The sequence below is a fragment of the Gekko japonicus genome, unplaced genomic scaffold (assembly GCF_001447785.1).
Source record: "Gekko japonicus isolate JY-2015 unplaced genomic scaffold, Gekko_japonicus_V1.1 scaffold311, whole genome shotgun sequence".
NCBI lineage: Eukaryota > Metazoa > Chordata > Lepidosauria > Squamata > Gekkonidae > Gekko > Gekko japonicus.
The window spans coordinates 205,950-223,477 of record NW_015165244.1 but is presented as its reverse complement, the minus strand read 5'-3'; the positions used below and the strand labels follow the sequence as shown (position 1 = coordinate 223,477).

The window sequence follows — 17,528 nt, the reverse complement described above, 5'->3', positions numbered from 1 at the left end:
CTCTTCCTTCTCCTCCTCAGACTCCACCCTCAGCAGGCTTCATCCCTAAAATATCCTGGAATTTTCCAACCTGGAGTTGGCAACCCTATGTCCCCCCCAGCCTCTGCCTAGAGAAAGGGCAGTCTTTCTCTGCAGTGGGAACCAAAGCAGCTGTCATCATTCTCCTCTCCCCCTATGAGGTATGTTAAGGTGGAAAGTGTGTGAATGGTCCATAATCCCCCAGGCAGCTTTTAAAACATGATCCTGGGACCTACACACCACCAGACGTATGAGGTGTGGAATGGAGTGAAGTCCAATCAGCTTCCATATGCAAAAGACCTTGAAGGTTCCATATGCAACTGACATTCCAACTGCCTTGCGGGGAGGGGGGTGAGTTTGAGGTGTGGAATGCAGTGAAGTCCAATCAGCTTCCATATGCAAAAGACCTTGAAACGCTGGGCGGGACTGCACAAAGCAGCCAGTAAACCCAGCCAGCGTCTTCTGACTGACAGTTCAAGCGTCCATACACTAAAGGAGTGCATTTTAGAATTTTGGCACCCACTATTCAATTATATCTGAGAGATGAGCTGTTTTTTCTAAACTAAAACCTCAGTATTCAGGTTAAATTGCCGTGTTGGCACTTTGCAAAAAAATAAGTGGGTTTTGGGTTGCAGTTTGGGCACTCAGTCTCTAAAAGGTTCACCATTACTGGGCTAGGGTGTCATCAATATGCAGATGACACCCATCTCTATCTTTTGTTGGGCGGTCAGTCTGACTCTACCCCAGAAGACCTGAACCGGGCGTTACAGGACATGGCTGGATGGCTTAGGCTGAGTCGATTGAAATTGAATCTGACGAAGACGGAGGTCCTGTGCCTGAGTCGGAGCAGATCGGGGGTAGGGATCCCACTACCGGCTTTCGATGGGGCACCGTTGGTGCCAGCGCCGAGGGTTAGGAGTTTGGGAGTGCTCCCGGATGTCTCCTACGCCTTAACAATGGAGGCCCAGATAGCAGCCACTGCCAAGGCAGCCTTTTACCATCTCCGGCTGATCAGGCAGTTGGTTCCCTTCCTTGAACGCAATGATCTGGCAACAGTGATCCACGCTATGGTCACCTCAAGGCTGGACTACATGGGGCTCCCCTTGGCGCAACTCCGGAAGCTGCAGCTGGTGCAAAATGCGGCGGTTAGGCTACTGATGGGACTCCCTATATGCGAGCACATCCAGCCTGTACTCATTGTACTGGCTGCCAACAGCATACCAAATTCACTTCAAGGTGCTGGTTTTGACCTTTATGGTCAGGGACCTACCTACCTGAGGGACCACCTTTCCCCATATGTTCCCCAGAGAGGACCATGATCAGGGTCGCAAAATCACTCCCCCCCCCCGGCCCAAAGGATGCCAGACTGGTATTGACTAGGACCAGGGCGTTTTCCGTAGCAGCTCCAACCTATTGGAATGAGCTTCCAGAAGAGATCAGGGCCCTGTGGGACCACTCACAGTTCCGCAGGGCCATGAAAACGGAGCTCTTCCGTCAGGTATTCAGGTAAGGAGCTGCATATTGCCACCTATGCCCTGTGCCGAATTTACTGCCAGCCTGAGCCCGCCGAGAGTGGATGTACTGCTGACTGTATGTTTCTAAACGCACTTTACCATAGCTATATCACCATCAATATGTTAATGTTTTAATAATTTTATCCTGTATTTTATATTGATATTTATATTATTGTTTTCCTGTTGTTTCCTATGTAATCCGCCCTGAGCCTGCCTCGGCGGGGAGGGCGGGGTAAAAGTATAATAAATAAATAAATAATGACTATATGGTGCATCACATTCTGCAGCACATATATAAATTAAAAAACACAGTTTGGCTTGTAGAAAACTCACAGCATAAAACTAACGCATGAGTTTAGGATTGCACTTTAAAGCTGCAATCACATGCACAAATAGCCCCGCCACAGGCACGAATGTCGGGCAGATTTAAAGGGCACGATCAGACAACAGCATCTGGGAAGCACGCCGCAGCCGTCGGCAACCCGTTTTGCTCCGCTGCAGAAGCGGAGTTAAGAGACACTAGGGAAAGTCTGGTAGCAAATGGGTTGCTACGGGCCATGGACGGCCCCTGTCTGATCGCTCCAGCGCACTCTCATGGCGTCGGGATGGTCTGATCAGGCCATCAGAACTCCGTGCCATTGTTTTTCCCCCCTTCTCAGTATGTACATCATCACACATTCCATAGGGAGCCCTCAGTCCTGAGATGCGATTCATCGATTCCCCGTTTAAGCGAATCAGAAACAAACGGCAAAAAAAGCCCCCGCAGCTTCAAAGGACTGTGTGATCGCGCAACTGCAGGTCAAATTCCTCCAGAGGGAATAGCCTCGTTCCCCCCCCACCCGTTTATCTGCCGCATGTGACCGCAACCTTATACTTCTAAATTTCATAAATATATCAAATAGTAGAATTTATATGTTAAAGTTATAAATATAGCAGCAAAGTAAGTTTAGACTCAATAAGAAACTGTGTATTTCAATTTCTCCTAATAATTGCCCCTTTTTGGAGAAAAAGAAGGGGCACATTCTTTCTCTAAGGCTTCAAAATTTCCAGTTTTAGATGTGTAGGAGGAAGGCAAATCCACCATCACCCAAGAGGAAAGAAGCTGCATTGGATCAAACACACACCAGCAACTGCGTACACCTACTTTTGACTACCATGCAATTAAGGTATCTGGTTCTTTGTATTCAAGCTAACATTAAAGAAACCACTTTGTGATTATTAGTTGGGGCACAAGAAAACTAATGTTTCATAAAGCATGCTTCTTTATACACATATAAAGAACACCATCTTCATTTATTATTATACTACCAACAGAGAAAAGCTTTTTACCTGCTGCTCTGTACAATATTTTAGGTTCAAAGAATATACAAGGGTTTTTATCTTCTATGCATGATAGCAATAGTCCTTTGGCTTCAAGAGGACTTCTTGGAATAACAACCTGTAAACAAATAGGCCAAAATGTTATTCTAAAGAGTTTAAATGCAGAAAGTAACTTCCAGGACTTGAATCCTATACCTTTGCAGTGCTCATGCTTCTCTCTGGGTGCTGTGGAGCTCAGTCCTCTGGCCCTAAGCACTTCTGCTTGTGTTAAACCAATGCTTTTCAAGGAACTACAAAATGCCTAGCATGAGAACACACACCTCTGCAGACCCAGGACAGAAGCACTCCACAGCAAAAATACAGGATCCAAGCCAACGTCTGCCCCAGGGGCGGCATTCCAGCTCAGGAATAATACTGCCACTAGTGCAATGTGTCATAATCAGAAAATAAAAAATAAAAATATGTGCAGAGCCAATGACTCTGTACTCTATAATATATGAATACCTCCTGTTAATCAAAAGATTATAAGACAACTAAAGGCAAATTAAAACTTTCTAAATATTTATATTGTTTTCTGTTCAATGTAACTCTCAGGAACTAATTAGTTTATCGCAGTAGGGGCACTAGTCAGTGAATGGAGGCTAGCAGCACAGGGCAAGTCTGTTTTCTGAGGAGCTATATAAGATTCTGGGCTATCCTCACCTTGTATAAGGTAACCAAAATATATATACGTGAAATGTTTAGATGGAAGGTAAAAGTTAGCCTGACTGCTATTATTGGAATCATATTTTTCTTGATAAAATTAATCTGCATAATTGCCATACCTTTAGCCCTGGGCAATGAGCAAAAAAGGCTTCTGGGCTTTGAGAGTGATATAATGCACCATGACCCACACAACCCCAAGGTGCTCTTATTGTGAGACTTCCACAGTTGAAGAGATCTCCAGACCGATACCGATACTTTGCTGCCTCATTAACAATCTGAAAGAAGAAAAAACAAGTTTTAAACATGGTGCATTTACCATATACAGACATGATATTATACTTTTAGTTAATTCAGATTCTACTGCAAAAGATCAAGCTCCGTTAGGACAAATCTCAGACTCCTTTCTTTAAGTCAGATAAATTTAATATATTACCAAGACCTGATTGGATGAGCTGGGGATATAAGATCTGCTCTCCCAGATTCTTGGTGCAACACTAACTGAGGCTCAGTGGTCCAGGAGAGCAAACTGTAGTAGTCTATCAGAATGCACCAACTAGGTGGAAGGAGAGCTCCAGTTCTGGCCTATGTAACTAGTGTTGAGTGATTTTGACAGCCACATGTTTCCAGGCCTGAGCTCCTTGGGCCAGTTAGTTATTCTTTGGGGGATTCAACATCCACGCCAGAAGCTCCTTAACTGGTATCACTCACACTTCATTGTTTCCACAGTGGCCCTGGGGCCACCCCAACTTATTTGGTCAGCAAGGTAGGAGACCTAACAAAATGGATTACAGCAATGTACTGGGGGGGAGGTGTCCTTGGAAACAGTGCGGAGGCTTCAACTGTACAAAATGCTGCGGTCATATTAGTGGTGCTGGCCTCATAGAGCAAATCATGCCAATCCTGCAGACTTTCCCTGGTTTTTCTATTTGCTTCTGAATTCAGTTTAAGGTCTAAAGTCTGAAATCCAGACTGAAAGATTATTTTCTCCCATACGTTTCTACCTGACAATTAAGATCCGATAGACAGGTCCTTCCGTGTGCTGCATTTGCAGAAGTGAGGTGGATGGCTACAAGTAGCCTACTGATTAAATCTTCTGCCGCTAAGAGACCTGCCCTGTGCCTAGCCCTGTCAGTTTCAGGCACCAGTGTGTCTGAATTTTCATCTGAAATATTAACCTTTTATCCCAAAGTGAGAGGGTATATTCTGGTTGTAAATGTGCATTTTTCTTGTATATAATTGCAAGCTGCTTAGTGAGCCTAAAAAGACCTACTGTATGGAGTATGATTTTTTCACATCTTACAAAATTGTAAATCACTCAATTTACAGCACAATCCTAAAGGCAGGCCTGAATGAGCTTAGACTCGACTGACCCTTACTGCCGGCATGTCTCCAAGATACACTGGCATAAAAGCCAGTTACGGCAATGCAGGACCTCAGCACTGCTGTGCACAGCTGTGCACCAGGGCAACTCAGGTGCAGAGCTCTGCACCAGCACGCTCATGGATGGATCGGGGGCCTGGTCAGAGTTAGGTTACTGTCAGATCCCCAGTTAAAAGACTCTCCACAACACTTTTGGCAGTGATGCTTTATTAGAGATATGCTTACTTACAGGAACTGGTTCTTTGTCAGGACTGAGGAAAGTGAAATTCAGAGGTTATAGGTCCCACACCCCATGCATAGGTCAGCATTCGGCCACTAGCATTTCTCTGACAACCCTGACAGATATATGGTGTCTTATCTACTCCAGCCTAGCGAAAGAGTCTCCAAGGCCAGATCCCATGAGAACAGGCTGAGGGGTGCAACTTGAGGAATAATTATGGCTACTACAGGCAGGCACTCAACCCACACACACTCCTCTTAGGAATTCCCTCCCCCCTAAAGCATGGCAAGGTGAACAGTAAAGTAAAGCGAAGAGAAACGAAACTGAAACCTTGACAGCTACTCCCTAAGCCCTTTAAGTCTGGGAATACCCCCAAAGATGCAAAGTTGCACAAACAAACAAAAAAACACAGTACAACACATAGGCAGCCACAGAGCAGCGAAAAACAAATGCCCTGCTGCAGCCACACCCATGAGGCCCCAAGCAGCTCAGGTTACCTACTAAAGGTGCAACCGATCACCTCCCCTCCCCTGTGGTAGTTAAGCCCCCTCCCCAGAATCCAATTGTAGCCTCCGCAGCCACACCAAAAACCCAACCAGGCTGCTTCACAACTCATGTGTGGCATGGAACACTGTCTGATAGCTCCCAGCCATGTGGACTTAGAGCAAGAGCCAAGGCGCCTTCTTGGCAGAAAAAGCACGGAGAGGTCACTTAGCACTACTGGGCGACCAACTTCCATCAACACCCAACAGGGAGGGCAAAGTCCACATTCTGTGGCTGACATTGCTCAGTTCTGAACCCAAACAGGAACTCCATCTCTTCAGCAAAGACCCAGAGGTTGACCATACACTGACATACACTGACATACACTGACAGGAGATTGTTCCCCCAACCTCCCTCCCCCTTGTCCATAGCCGAGCCTGGCAGCCAGCAGGGGCATCAGGAGCCCCGGACTCCCACCAAAACCTTCGACTCTGTGCACAAAAGGGGTTTGGTGGGTGGTTAACCTATGGCAGTTATGATACACCAGCAGCTCCTCCCAGGGGGCAATGAGGGCAATGTGGGTGCAGTCCACAGCTCCTGTAAGTTGGCCAGCATGGCATCCATGAAGCTGCACAGACAGCAACTAGCCAAGGACTGGGAAACCTTGAGAACCTCTGGCATGATCCCTAGGAAGGATCCGGTGGCCAGGAAAACCAGGGAGAGCAGGACTTTCTGTAGGGCAGGGATGGCGCAGGGGTGATGTTGCCAGAGTCGCTGCCTTTTACTCTTGGGTAGCCACAATAGCAAGGGCACCCCACTTCTAATCTGACCCAGAGACCCACAAAACTCAGGCCAAGGAAGGCGGTGCCTTGCGGGGAGGGGGGTGAGTTTGAGGTGTGGAATGCAGTGAAGTCCAATCAGCTTCCATATGCAAAAGACCTTGAAGGTTCCATATGCAACTGACATTCCAACTGCCTTGCGGGGAGGGGGGTGAGTTTGAGGTGTGGAATGCAGTGAAGTCCAATCAGCTTCCATATGCAAAAGACCTTGAAGGTTCCATATGCAACTGACATTCCAACTGCCTTGCGGGGAGGGGGGTGAGTTTGAGGTGTGGAATGCAGTGAAGTCCAATCAGCTTCCATATGCAAAAGACCTTGAAGGTTCCATATGCAACTGACATTCCAACTGCCTTGCGGGGAGGGGGGTGAGTTTGAGGTGTGGAATGCAGTGAAGTCCAATCAGCTTCCATATGCAAAAGACCTTGAAGGTTCCATATGCAACTGACATTCCAACTGCCTTGCGGGGAGGGGGGTGAGTTTGAGGTGTGGAATGCAGTGAAGTCCAATCAGCTTCCATATGCAAAAGACCTTGAAGGTTCCATATGCAACTGACATTCCAACTGCCTTGCGGGGAGGGGGGTGAGTTTGAGGTGTGGAATGCAGTGAAGTCCAATCAGCTTCCATATGCAAAAGACCTTGAAGGTTCCATATGCAACTGACATTCCAACTGCCTTGCGGGGAGGGGGGTGAGTTTGAGGTGTGGAATGCAGTGAAGTCCAATCAGCTTCCATATGCAAAAGACCTTGAAGGTTCCATATGCAACTGACATTCCAACTGCCTTGCGGGGAGGGGGGTGAGTTTGAGGTGTGGAATGCAGTGAAGTCCAATCAGCTTCCATATGCAAAAGACCTTGAAGGTTCCATATGCAACTGACATTCCAACTGCCTTGCGGGGAGGGGGGTGAGTTTGAGGTGTGGAATGCAGTGAAGTCCAATCAGCTTCCATATGCAAAAGACCTTGAAGGTTCCATATGCAACTGACATTCCAACTGCCTTGCGGGGAGGGGGGTGAGTTTGAGGTGTGGAATGCAGTGAAGTCCAATCAGCTTCCATATGCAAAAGACCTTGAAGGTTCCATATGCAACTGACATTCCAACTGCCTTGCGGGGAGGGGGGTGAGTTTGAGGTGTGGAATGCAGTGAAGTCCAATCAGCTTCCATATGCAAAAGACCTTGAAGGTTCCATATGCAACTGACATTCCAACTGCCTTGCGGGGAGGGGGGTGAGTTTGAGGTGTGGAATGCAGTGAAGTCCAATCAGCTTCCATATGCAAAAGACCTTGAAGGTTCCATATGCAACTGACATTCCAACTGCCTTGCGGGGAGGGGGGTGAGTTTGAGGTGTGGAATGCAGTGAAGTCCAATCAGCTTCCATATGCAAAAGACCTTGAAGGTTCCATATGCAACTGACATTCCAACTGCCTTGCGGGGAGGGGGGTGAGTTTGAGGTGTGGAATGCAGTGAAGTCCAATCAGCTTCCATATGCAAAAGACCTTGAAGGTTCCATATGCAACTGACATTCCAACTGCCTTGCGGGGAGGGGGGTGAGTTTGAGGTGTGGAATGCAGTGAAGTCCAATCAGCTTCCATATGCAAAAGACCTTGAAGGTTCCATATGCAACTGACATTCCAACTGCCTTGCGGGGAGGGGGGTGAGTTTGAGGTGTGGAATGCAGTGAAGTCCAATCAGCTTCCATATGCAAAAGACCTTGAAGGTTCCATATGCAACTGACATTCCAACTGCCTTGCGGGGAGGGGGGTGAGTTTGAGGTGTGGAATGCAGTGAAGTCCAATCAGCTTCCATATGCAAAAGACCTTGAAACACTGGGCGGGACTGCACAAAGCAGCCAGTCAACCCAGCCAGCGTCTTCTGACTGACAGTTCAAGCGTCCATACACTAAAGGAGTGCATTTTAGAACTTTGGCACCCACTACTCAATTATATATAAGGAGAGATTGTGTGTGAGAGTGTTTGAATATTGTTTGTATGCTTGAGAATGTTTAGTAAAGAAATCATTATTTTAGCCACCCCGTTTCTGTGGCTTTTCCTGGGTTCTTGGGAATTCTAACTCTGGTATACACAGGTCACATCCTATAGATAAGCCAATTGCATATTAATAATTATAATTCCCCATCTTTATTAAATAATAGAGCAATTTGGCTAACAGTGGGACTTGGCCTGAGCTCCTCACACAGGGCCTGGATGGCTGCCCGTTCCAGTTGGAAATGATCTGGGCAGGTGCTGTCTGACAGATGAAGCTTGCTGATGCATGCCCGGTGTTGCCATGCACGGCACCTTCTCTGCTGTCACAGTGCCATCCAGACACAAAGCAGAGGCAGTAGGTGGATGTGTTGAATGCCTAGCAGAGGCAGGAGAGGCAAAAGGTGCACCATGCCAGGGCAGGCTGGCCGGGGCCTGCAGAGAGAGGGAGCTGTGTTCAGTCTGGTCAAAGGTGCTTGGACCCATGCGGTCCAACCACCCTCAAGCCGCACACACACCCATATACCGCCTGTACCATGGAGGGCTCTCCTGTGTGTGTGACCTGATTGCTGGTGCCCAGCGTGGGAGCAGGGGGAGGTCAGAAGTTCTGTGGCTTCCCATGGTGCCTCACATTCCCACATGCAGGTGGCATGGCTGCACCAACATCTGGCAGCAGCAAAGGCCACTGCCGGGACGAAGGGTGAGAAGGCATTGCTGTACAGGTTGGTCGTAGTCTGCCAGGACTAGCTCAGCCTCCTCACATCGCTGTACCTTGTGGCGCATGGCAGCAGAGCAGACATCTGCCTTGGAACTTGCCACCTGGACGGAGATATCCATCCTGAAACAATTCCTTTTGCCCTGCTCAGAAGCGCATCTGAGCCCTCATGACCAAAGGTGTCCCTTACAAACAAGCAGTGAGGAGGGTCTGCCTGGAGCTGAAGCCATCACACAGGTAGTGATACCACCTGTGGTAATGGGCTGCTGCTGCAACAAAGTGTTGTGTGGTGTGTCAAGAGGTTCTGTGAGCTCCCTAGCCCCTGAATGGGGGGGTCTCCCCCTGCAGCCCCCCCTTCCCACAACCCATAGATTTGCTAATTCCTTTCCTGTCTACTGCAGGCAAATCTCTGAGTGGGGAAGTCATCACGGTACCATCTCTGGAGGTGACTGAGGGGGGCACCAGAGCAGCCAGTAGCCATGCCCCCATCCTGGGGCCTAGGGAGGAAGGGACTCCACTGGCATGGCAGCTTCATCTCCCCTGCCAGGATGCTTCTCCAAAACTCCAGGGGCCAAGATCCCAGGCCAGCATCTTGCAGCAAGCCAGGAGGAGTTGGAGCTGAGTGACAGAGAGTAGAACCAGAGTACCCAGGCAGCCAAGGTGGGGGGCAACAGAGGTGAGGTGTCTGCGAGGGTGGGTGGTGACACCAAAACAAGTGGTGATGCATGCCCACATGGGTTGACACTCCACTATCTGCCCCCCACCCCAGGACCCTGACGTTTGCAACTGATATCGTGGACCACCTCTGCATCCTGACTCCACACAATGCACCTGTGGCTAGCATTGGGCATCTAGGAGTCCCTGGGACCAGCAGCTGATGGCAAGTCCATGCAGTGGGCAGACTCAACATCTCTGAATAGAAGTAGAGTTGGAGTGCCACAGACTGGGGAAGGTGGAGGAGCCAGAGGCAAGCCACACCCTTCAGAGCCAAGTGGAGTGCCGCTGGTGCCCTGACTGTTGCAGGGAATTCTGGCCCTTGCCTGGTTCACCCCATCATCCACGTGGGCAGCAATCAAGCAGGAGCAGCTGGAGAGCTGTGGAGAGTGGTGGGATGCCTTCTCAGGGCTCAGCAATGGATGAAATGTCTGGGAAAGTCTGTGACAGCGGCTGTTGATCACCTGGAGGGGCTACCTGATGTCAGCAGGGATGTAGAGGAAGGGACAGGTGCACATTGAGAAGCTGCTGAGGGAACTTTGGGAGGCACCTCCCCTTCCAGGCTTTGGGACCCTATGCTCCATGTGGACAGGGGGCTGGCACTGGGTGTCTGTGGAAAAGAATGCTCAAGCCCCTGCCACCACTGTCAGGTGCCCAGGGACTTGCAATGAGACTTGGACCCTTTTAGGGGGGTGGAAGGGTGCTGCTTACAGCAAGCAAGCAAGCCTCCCTGGCTCTGGCCCTCTCCACCCCCAGGCTATGATGGGCACCTGACTCAGCCCCTATGCCTGGAGACCCATTGGTTTTGCTGCCCTGTTTATCACAGCCCCACTATCTCAACACAACACCTCCAAGGAACGCAGCAACTCGGTTGCTGAGGATGCTAATGCAGTTGCAGCCACTGGAAGCAAAAAAAACCCAAAACCCAAAACCTTTTCCCCTGCTATCCACTGCACAATCAAACACTACGGGGAGTGGACTAGCTGGGCCATAATTACATCACAGCCAGCTGCCGTGGCACAAGCACACCTCAGGATTGCTCTACCCATACATGAATTCAAATTGTATACTGAAATATACTGATATTCAACTATTATTCCAACCTTTTTCACACATTTTAAGAGCTAAAAAGCAAGTGGCTCAATGACTCCATGGTTCACCACTATTTGTAATGCACAAACAAAAACATTTCCCACACAAAGCCTTCATCTGCATGGAAGAGATATGAATTTCTCCATTTTACTTATAAGTAATACAAAGCACACAAAAAAAATTCTGCAGATTATTTGTTTAAGTCCTATAATGTGCAAAATGCCTATGGACTTCAACTATACTGGCAATTCACCCCTCCTTATCCCATTTCTAACCATATTATCATTACTATTTTAAAAACCTGCTTGAAAACAATGAACCTCTATATAATCAACAAACTGTAATAAATACTAACCTGATCAAAGGCAGGATAAATGTAATCAGCAAACTGAATTTCTGCAATAGCTGTAGCCCCAGCAACTGCAACTCCAATGCCAAATCCTACAATTCCTTGTTCACATAAGGGTGTATTGAAAACTCTGTCTTTACCTAGAAAAAAAAGACCTTTTCCTAATTTTTTTTCAAAATACACACATATGGAAGTCCCAATGGCATATACCATCAATCAATCAAAACACCTTCAATGGCATAATAAAATACATACCGTGATAAAATATGAGCAAGAAGGTATTACAGAGACAACAATATCAGGCTGATCATACAGAGAACTTGTGTCTATATTTGACCGCTTCAGCCAAGAAAGCAACCAGAGCTGTGATGTCCAGGTTTGTGTCATTTAATAAACATTGTATTATTCTGTCTTTGTTAATACAATGTTTAGGGTATACTGAAGAGGAAAGGAGTTTCTTATGTGGACCTGCATGAAATTGGCAGTCCAAGATGATGTGATGGATTTTAAAGGACAGTTACATTTCCTTTCATGGAAAGGGACTTTGTTATACCGTGACATTACAATAATATAAGCAGCCCCTTATTTTTGTTATATAAGCAAAGAGGCACAAAGGTAACAATAGATTTATCACCAATAATTTACAGGTTACAAATGGTAGGTTGGAGTTATTGAATTTTTAAAAAAATTAAAGACATGGGAGTTTTCCACCCAAGGTTTTGAAATGTTATTTTACAAACCAAAAAAATGGAACAGTGAGATATGTAATACTCATAGTAAAAGAATCTGAACTTTGCTATTTTAAGGATTTGAAATCACAAGTATCTTAAGATAAGAACATAAGAGATGCCAATGTTGGATCAGGCCAAAGGCCCATCCAGTCCAACACTCTGTCACACAGTGGCCAAAAATACCAGGTGCCATCAGGAAGTCCACCAGTGGGGCCAGGACATTAGAAGCCCTCCCCATGTTGACCCCCCCCCCCAATATCACCAAGAAGACAGAGCATCACTTGCCCCAGAGTCCCTATCTATACCTTGTGGCTAATAGCCACTGATGGACCTCTGCTCCATATGCTTATCTAATTCCCTTTTGAAGCCGTCCATGCTTGTAGCTGCCATCACTTCCTGTGGCAGTGAATTCCATGTGTTAATCACTCTTTCTTAGTGCATGTGTTCACTTTAGTATATTACATATTACTAAGACACCTAAGATGCTTAACCATTAGATTTTAAAATTGGCAAACATGTAGTTTTGTTTTGCTTGCTGTCTACCATGATGACTGCTGTTCACCCAGACAACAGATAGATCAGTTTTATTCATTTCTACACAATTTGAAGAGTAAAAGATGCAAGACTACATAGCTTTTACTTCACAGTAAGTCCCATGAAAGGCCGAGGGGGGGGGGGGGGGGGGGGGGGATAGATTGGTCTGCACATAACTTAAATGAGGAAAACTCAAGAGAAAGAAGGGTTGACATGAGACTAGGGCCCAAACGGAAGGAACCCAGTCCTCTGGAGTACCCGATCTTGTTGCTGCTGCACCAGATGTAAAAGGGCTCCTTTCAGCAGCTGAATTGTTTTGTTTTCCAAAGCAGATCCTGGGAAATGATAATGAGCAACAAGACAAGAAATCTCTATATACATTATAACCTTGATGGTTTGACCAACTAATTGCCACCATACATGCACAAACACATGGTACTTTTAGTACTAACTGAAAAGATCATCCAAAAGAACTAAGTATAAAATAAACAGGGGGGGGGGTTAAGTACAGATCTGCAACAACATTCAAAAATGCTTCATGTACTGAACAGCAGGGAGGTCATGAGAGTCTTGATTATGACACCTCAGAGCAGTACCAGTCCAATATCTAATGGAAATCTTGGGATTTAATTCTGACTTAAAATATTTAGGATTGTACTGCAATTCAGAATCTTGACTCAGAAGGATTTAAATAAATCCATGAGTCTACTGAATATGTTTTTTTCTCTGGATAGCCTTTGTAATTATAGATACTGCTGGACTGATAACCTCACATTTCCTTCGGCTCCAGGTTTTTTTGTCTTCCTAATACATAAAATGTATCCAAACCATGAAGTGTGCATGCACACAAAAGCTTTTATCCAGAATTGAATTTTGATGGTCTTAAAAGTGCCCCTGGACTCAAACTTTGTTCTGTTGCTTCAGACCATCACAGCTACCCACCTAAACCAATTACACAGGTGTAACTGACAACAGATCCTGCTTTAATGCAGGACAACAATCAACACTCTTCAGGTCCCTTCTTCTGAATCCTTCCTAATCCTCAACTACTGACAACAAGAATATTCTAAACCAAAATACCCCAGGGTGTAACCTGAACAATAAAGAAGTTCATTTTGGGTCAGTGCACACATATAAGGATAAAAACCATAAGATATTAACTCACCATATTTGTCTCTCAAGCCTACAGTGCACCTGAAGACGCCACCAAAAGCTACATCTTCACCAAATATTACTGCATATGTAAAACAGAGAAGAAAATAAATCTTCCCTCACTATTAACAATCAGTAAGAATCACCAATATGCGGATGACACCCAACTCTATCTGTTATTGGATGGCTGCCCGGCAGGGTTCCTTCTAGGCTGAGTTAGTGTGAGCCAGCTCACAGTTTTTAGCCTCCAGCTCACACATTTTTGTCTTTGCTCAGGAAGGGATGGGGCTCCAGAGCAAATTACTTTATGCAGGAGGCAAACTGCTCACTCAAAACTTTAATGCCAGGAGCTTGCAAAGTAGGATTTTTGCTCACACGACTCCATGGCTTAGAGGGAACATTGCTGCCCGGGACATTGGAAGCTGTGGCTGGTTGGTTGCAGCAGAGCTGTGAAACTTAATCCAACGAAGATGGGAGTTCTGTACTTGAGGCAGGGATCGGGCTACCCACCCTGGATGGTGCACCACTTGCACCGACCCAGAAGGTGAGGAGCCTGGGGGTGATCCTGAATGCCTCACTTTCTATGGAGGCCCAGGTCACCGCAATTGCCAGGTATGCCTTCTATCTTCAGCAGATCAGGCAATTGGCCCCTACCTCTCCCCCCCTGACTTGGCTGCAATGACCCAAGCAATGGTCACCTCCAGGTTTGATTACCTGCTTTACATGGGCTTGCCCTTGAGACAGATCCAGAAACTCCAGGTAGTGCAGAATGCAGCAGCACGCCTGCCGATGGCACCGCCTGTGTGGGCATGCATTCGGCCGGTATTGTGCCACTTGCACTGGCTACCAATTGAGTACCAGATCCGCTTCAAGGAGCTGGTATTAACCTTTAAAGCGTTACATGGCCTGGGACCGACATATCTGAAGGACCACCTATCTATATATGTGCCCCGAAGAGCCTTGCGCTCACTGGATCAATGCCTATTGGTTACCCCTGATCCAAAGGACATCCACCTGGCCTGGTAGAATCAGCTCCCACTGGAGATCAGGGCCTTGCAGGACCTTTTATTGTTCCACAGGGCCCATAAAACAGAGCTGTTCCGCCAGGCCTTTGGATGAGGCAGCGGGCATCCATCTCAGTTGGCCTCCATGCTCTAGTTTCCAATCTACTGAAGTACCCATTGATTCTACCTATCTGGCTCTAAGAGGTTTTTTATGCGATTGTTGCTACCTCTTAAATTTTACTGTTTTAATTATTTTAATGTAATGTAATTTTATTGCAACGAGTCTCCAATTCTGTTTTGTTGTGATCAACCCTAAGCCCACTTTGGGGAGGGTGGAATAAAAATCCGAAAAACAAATAAACGAAATAAATAAAAAATCAGCCAGCCTCTGCCATGCTATATCAGTGCCACCTCTAACAAAACTTAAGAACCAGCATTATCAGATGCCTACAATTATTAAGCAGGGGGGAAAGAACATCAGTTGTGCTTTGAAAAACTAACAAGTTCTAATATAGAAAGAGGCTTTTCACATAGAAGTTTCACACTGTTTAAGATTTATCATTTCTCTATTCAGTGGCACAGGAAAACAAACAAAAGGATCTCCATAGACATTAACATTCTAAGAGGGGAAAATGTAAGAATTTGTAAGAAGAGGAAATACGATTTCCCTCTTATCCACACAAACATTTACCCTTCCTGTCCATCAGTTCCAGGCTCAGCCCCTCACCAACATCAACTTCCTGACTCTTCCTACTGCCAGCTGTTTCAGTCAACACCACCTCTTCTTCCTGGCTACGGCCACTGTTTGTGTGTCATTTTAGTTTGCCATACCAAACCCAAACACCACCTGACCTCCAACACATTAACTTGGGACCGCTGCAAATACATAGGTATCATTAATAACTTGGAGCAGTTCCCCAAAATTAGCTTTTTACAGCAGTTTTGCAGAACCTTAATCGGCAACCACAGCTGAACATCATTGCACAGTTTTGACCCTCCACATGGGGACAGTCCCTGGCTATTAGATGTAGGGATACTATACCTGCAGTTGGATCTTTGGACAAGGCATTATCCAAGGCACTTGTTATAGACTGGAAAAGATTCATTTTTTGTGTCTGGCCTGTACAAAGAAATCATTTAGTGAAACACAAATACTATTATTTACAATATTGACCATTAGCCAACACAGATAGCATTGTCTACTTAGAAATATTCAAAGTTCACAATGACCCAACAGAACATTAAAAAAACACCCCCTTAGCTATTCTTATAATACTTTAAAGTCATACAGATGCATCACCACATAACCACGATGCATATGCTGCTCTGACTGAATGTTATATGGAGCTATGCAGCACTGACTCAAAGACCCAATCATGCCTTCAGGAATTCATATGTAAATATGATGAAAAAATGTTTCCATAAAAGGCTTCTTTGATCATGTTGCACAGGCAGATAGATGTCATTAGAGAAGTACAAAAATAACATTACTAGTATGTATAATATACCCACAATATGCATGTATGAGGTCATGGTGACTTAGAAGTTAAGACACTGAGCTGCAGACCAGAAGGTCTGTAATTCAGTAGTTTGAGACCCGAATGCTGTGTGACAGAGTGAGCTCCCATCTCTGGCCCCAGCTCCTGCCAACCTAGCAGTTTGAAAGCAAGAAATTGCAAGTAGATAAATAGGTACCACTTTGGTGGGAAGGTAACAGTGTTCCATGCGCCTCTGCATTTAGTCATGCCGGCCAAATGACCACAGAAATTTCTTCGGACAGCGCTGGCTCTTCAGCTTGGAAACAGAGATGAGCACCGCCCCCTAGAGTCGGATTAGACTAGCTTTCGAGCAAGGGAAATCTTTACCTTTACTTTTATGAAGCAAGGACCAATTTTTTAACTATCATTCTCACTTTTTTTTTGTTTTTCAGTATAATCTCTCATTTCCCAGCATCAAATCATCATGGAAAACACATTTTATGTAAGAAATTCTAACTCCATGCTGATCACCACCCACCCTACGAATCCCCTTTCTTGAAAGAAAGCCTTACTAAGCCCAATAAAACGCTCAAGATCGGAAAACACAAGCAGGGGAGCTACTAGGATTAACAGCAAGAAGAAAAAATTGTAGGTGCCCGTGACCAGGTGCAACTTTTTCACACACTGATGAGCCACCTGGAGAATAGCTTTCTGTGACACTGTGCAGTTCCACGCCATTTGCGGGTCAATCTCGCACTTAAAAAAAAAGAAAGAAAAAGCTCTCTCCCTTATTTTAACACCAGCGCGGACCCGAGCAAAGGAGGGCCGACGCGCTCACCATGCTGGGTAGGCTCTTGGTCTGGCTGGAAAGTGAAATGTGCCGCGGGCCTGCAAAGTAGGAACTCCGCATTAAAACACGGCGACCACCTCGGCCTGCTTAGCCCACCAACGGCCGGCAACACAGCTCGACGCGCCGCAAGCCCAAGCAGCGCCATGTCGGCGGTCAAAACGCAAACACGCCGAGCGCCACTGCGCGAGGTCGTTGCAAGGAGGCGTGGACCTCGTCAGGCATTCTCATTGGCGGCGGCACCAGAAAGGAGCGGGCCAATCAGAAGCTGCTCTACTAAGGTGAAGTGGTGGTGAAAGATGGGCTGCTAGCGGCTTGGGAAGAAGGGTTTTCTACTCATGGGTGGTAGGTGGGACTTAGTTGAAACATTAGGTGGCGCGCGCAGGCGGGGTTAGAACGCGATACACTTCTAGTTTGTTTGCTGGTTCACCGGTTTACAGTGTGAGGCAGGGTTCG

General features: G+C 46.5%; 1 protein-coding gene across 5 annotated transcripts in view; it reads right to left on the bottom strand.

The window, feature by feature from the left end:
- BCKDHB (branched chain keto acid dehydrogenase E1, beta polypeptide) overlaps nucleotides 1-17,261 on the bottom strand; it is an 88,266-nt gene extending 71,005 nt beyond the window's left edge. For all 5 annotated transcript variants that reach the window (XM_015410058.1, XM_015410056.1, XM_015410053.1 and 2 more), the window contains exons 1-6: nucleotides 17,064-17,261; nucleotides 15,790-15,867; nucleotides 13,757-13,825; nucleotides 11,333-11,466; nucleotides 3,677-3,832; nucleotides 2,862-2,970 (exon numbers count right to left, since the gene is read on the bottom strand). In XM_015410058.1, coding sequence (XP_015265544.1) covers nucleotides 2,862-2,970; nucleotides 3,677-3,832; nucleotides 11,333-11,466; nucleotides 13,757-13,825; nucleotides 15,790-15,867; nucleotides 17,064-17,220 — 703 coding nt within the window. In that variant the 5' untranslated portion in view covers nucleotides 17,221-17,261. The remainder of the gene's footprint in view (nucleotides 1-2,861; nucleotides 2,971-3,676; nucleotides 3,833-11,332; nucleotides 11,467-13,756; nucleotides 13,826-15,789; nucleotides 15,868-17,063) is intronic.
- Between the last annotated feature and the right edge of the window lie 267 nt (nucleotides 17,262-17,528).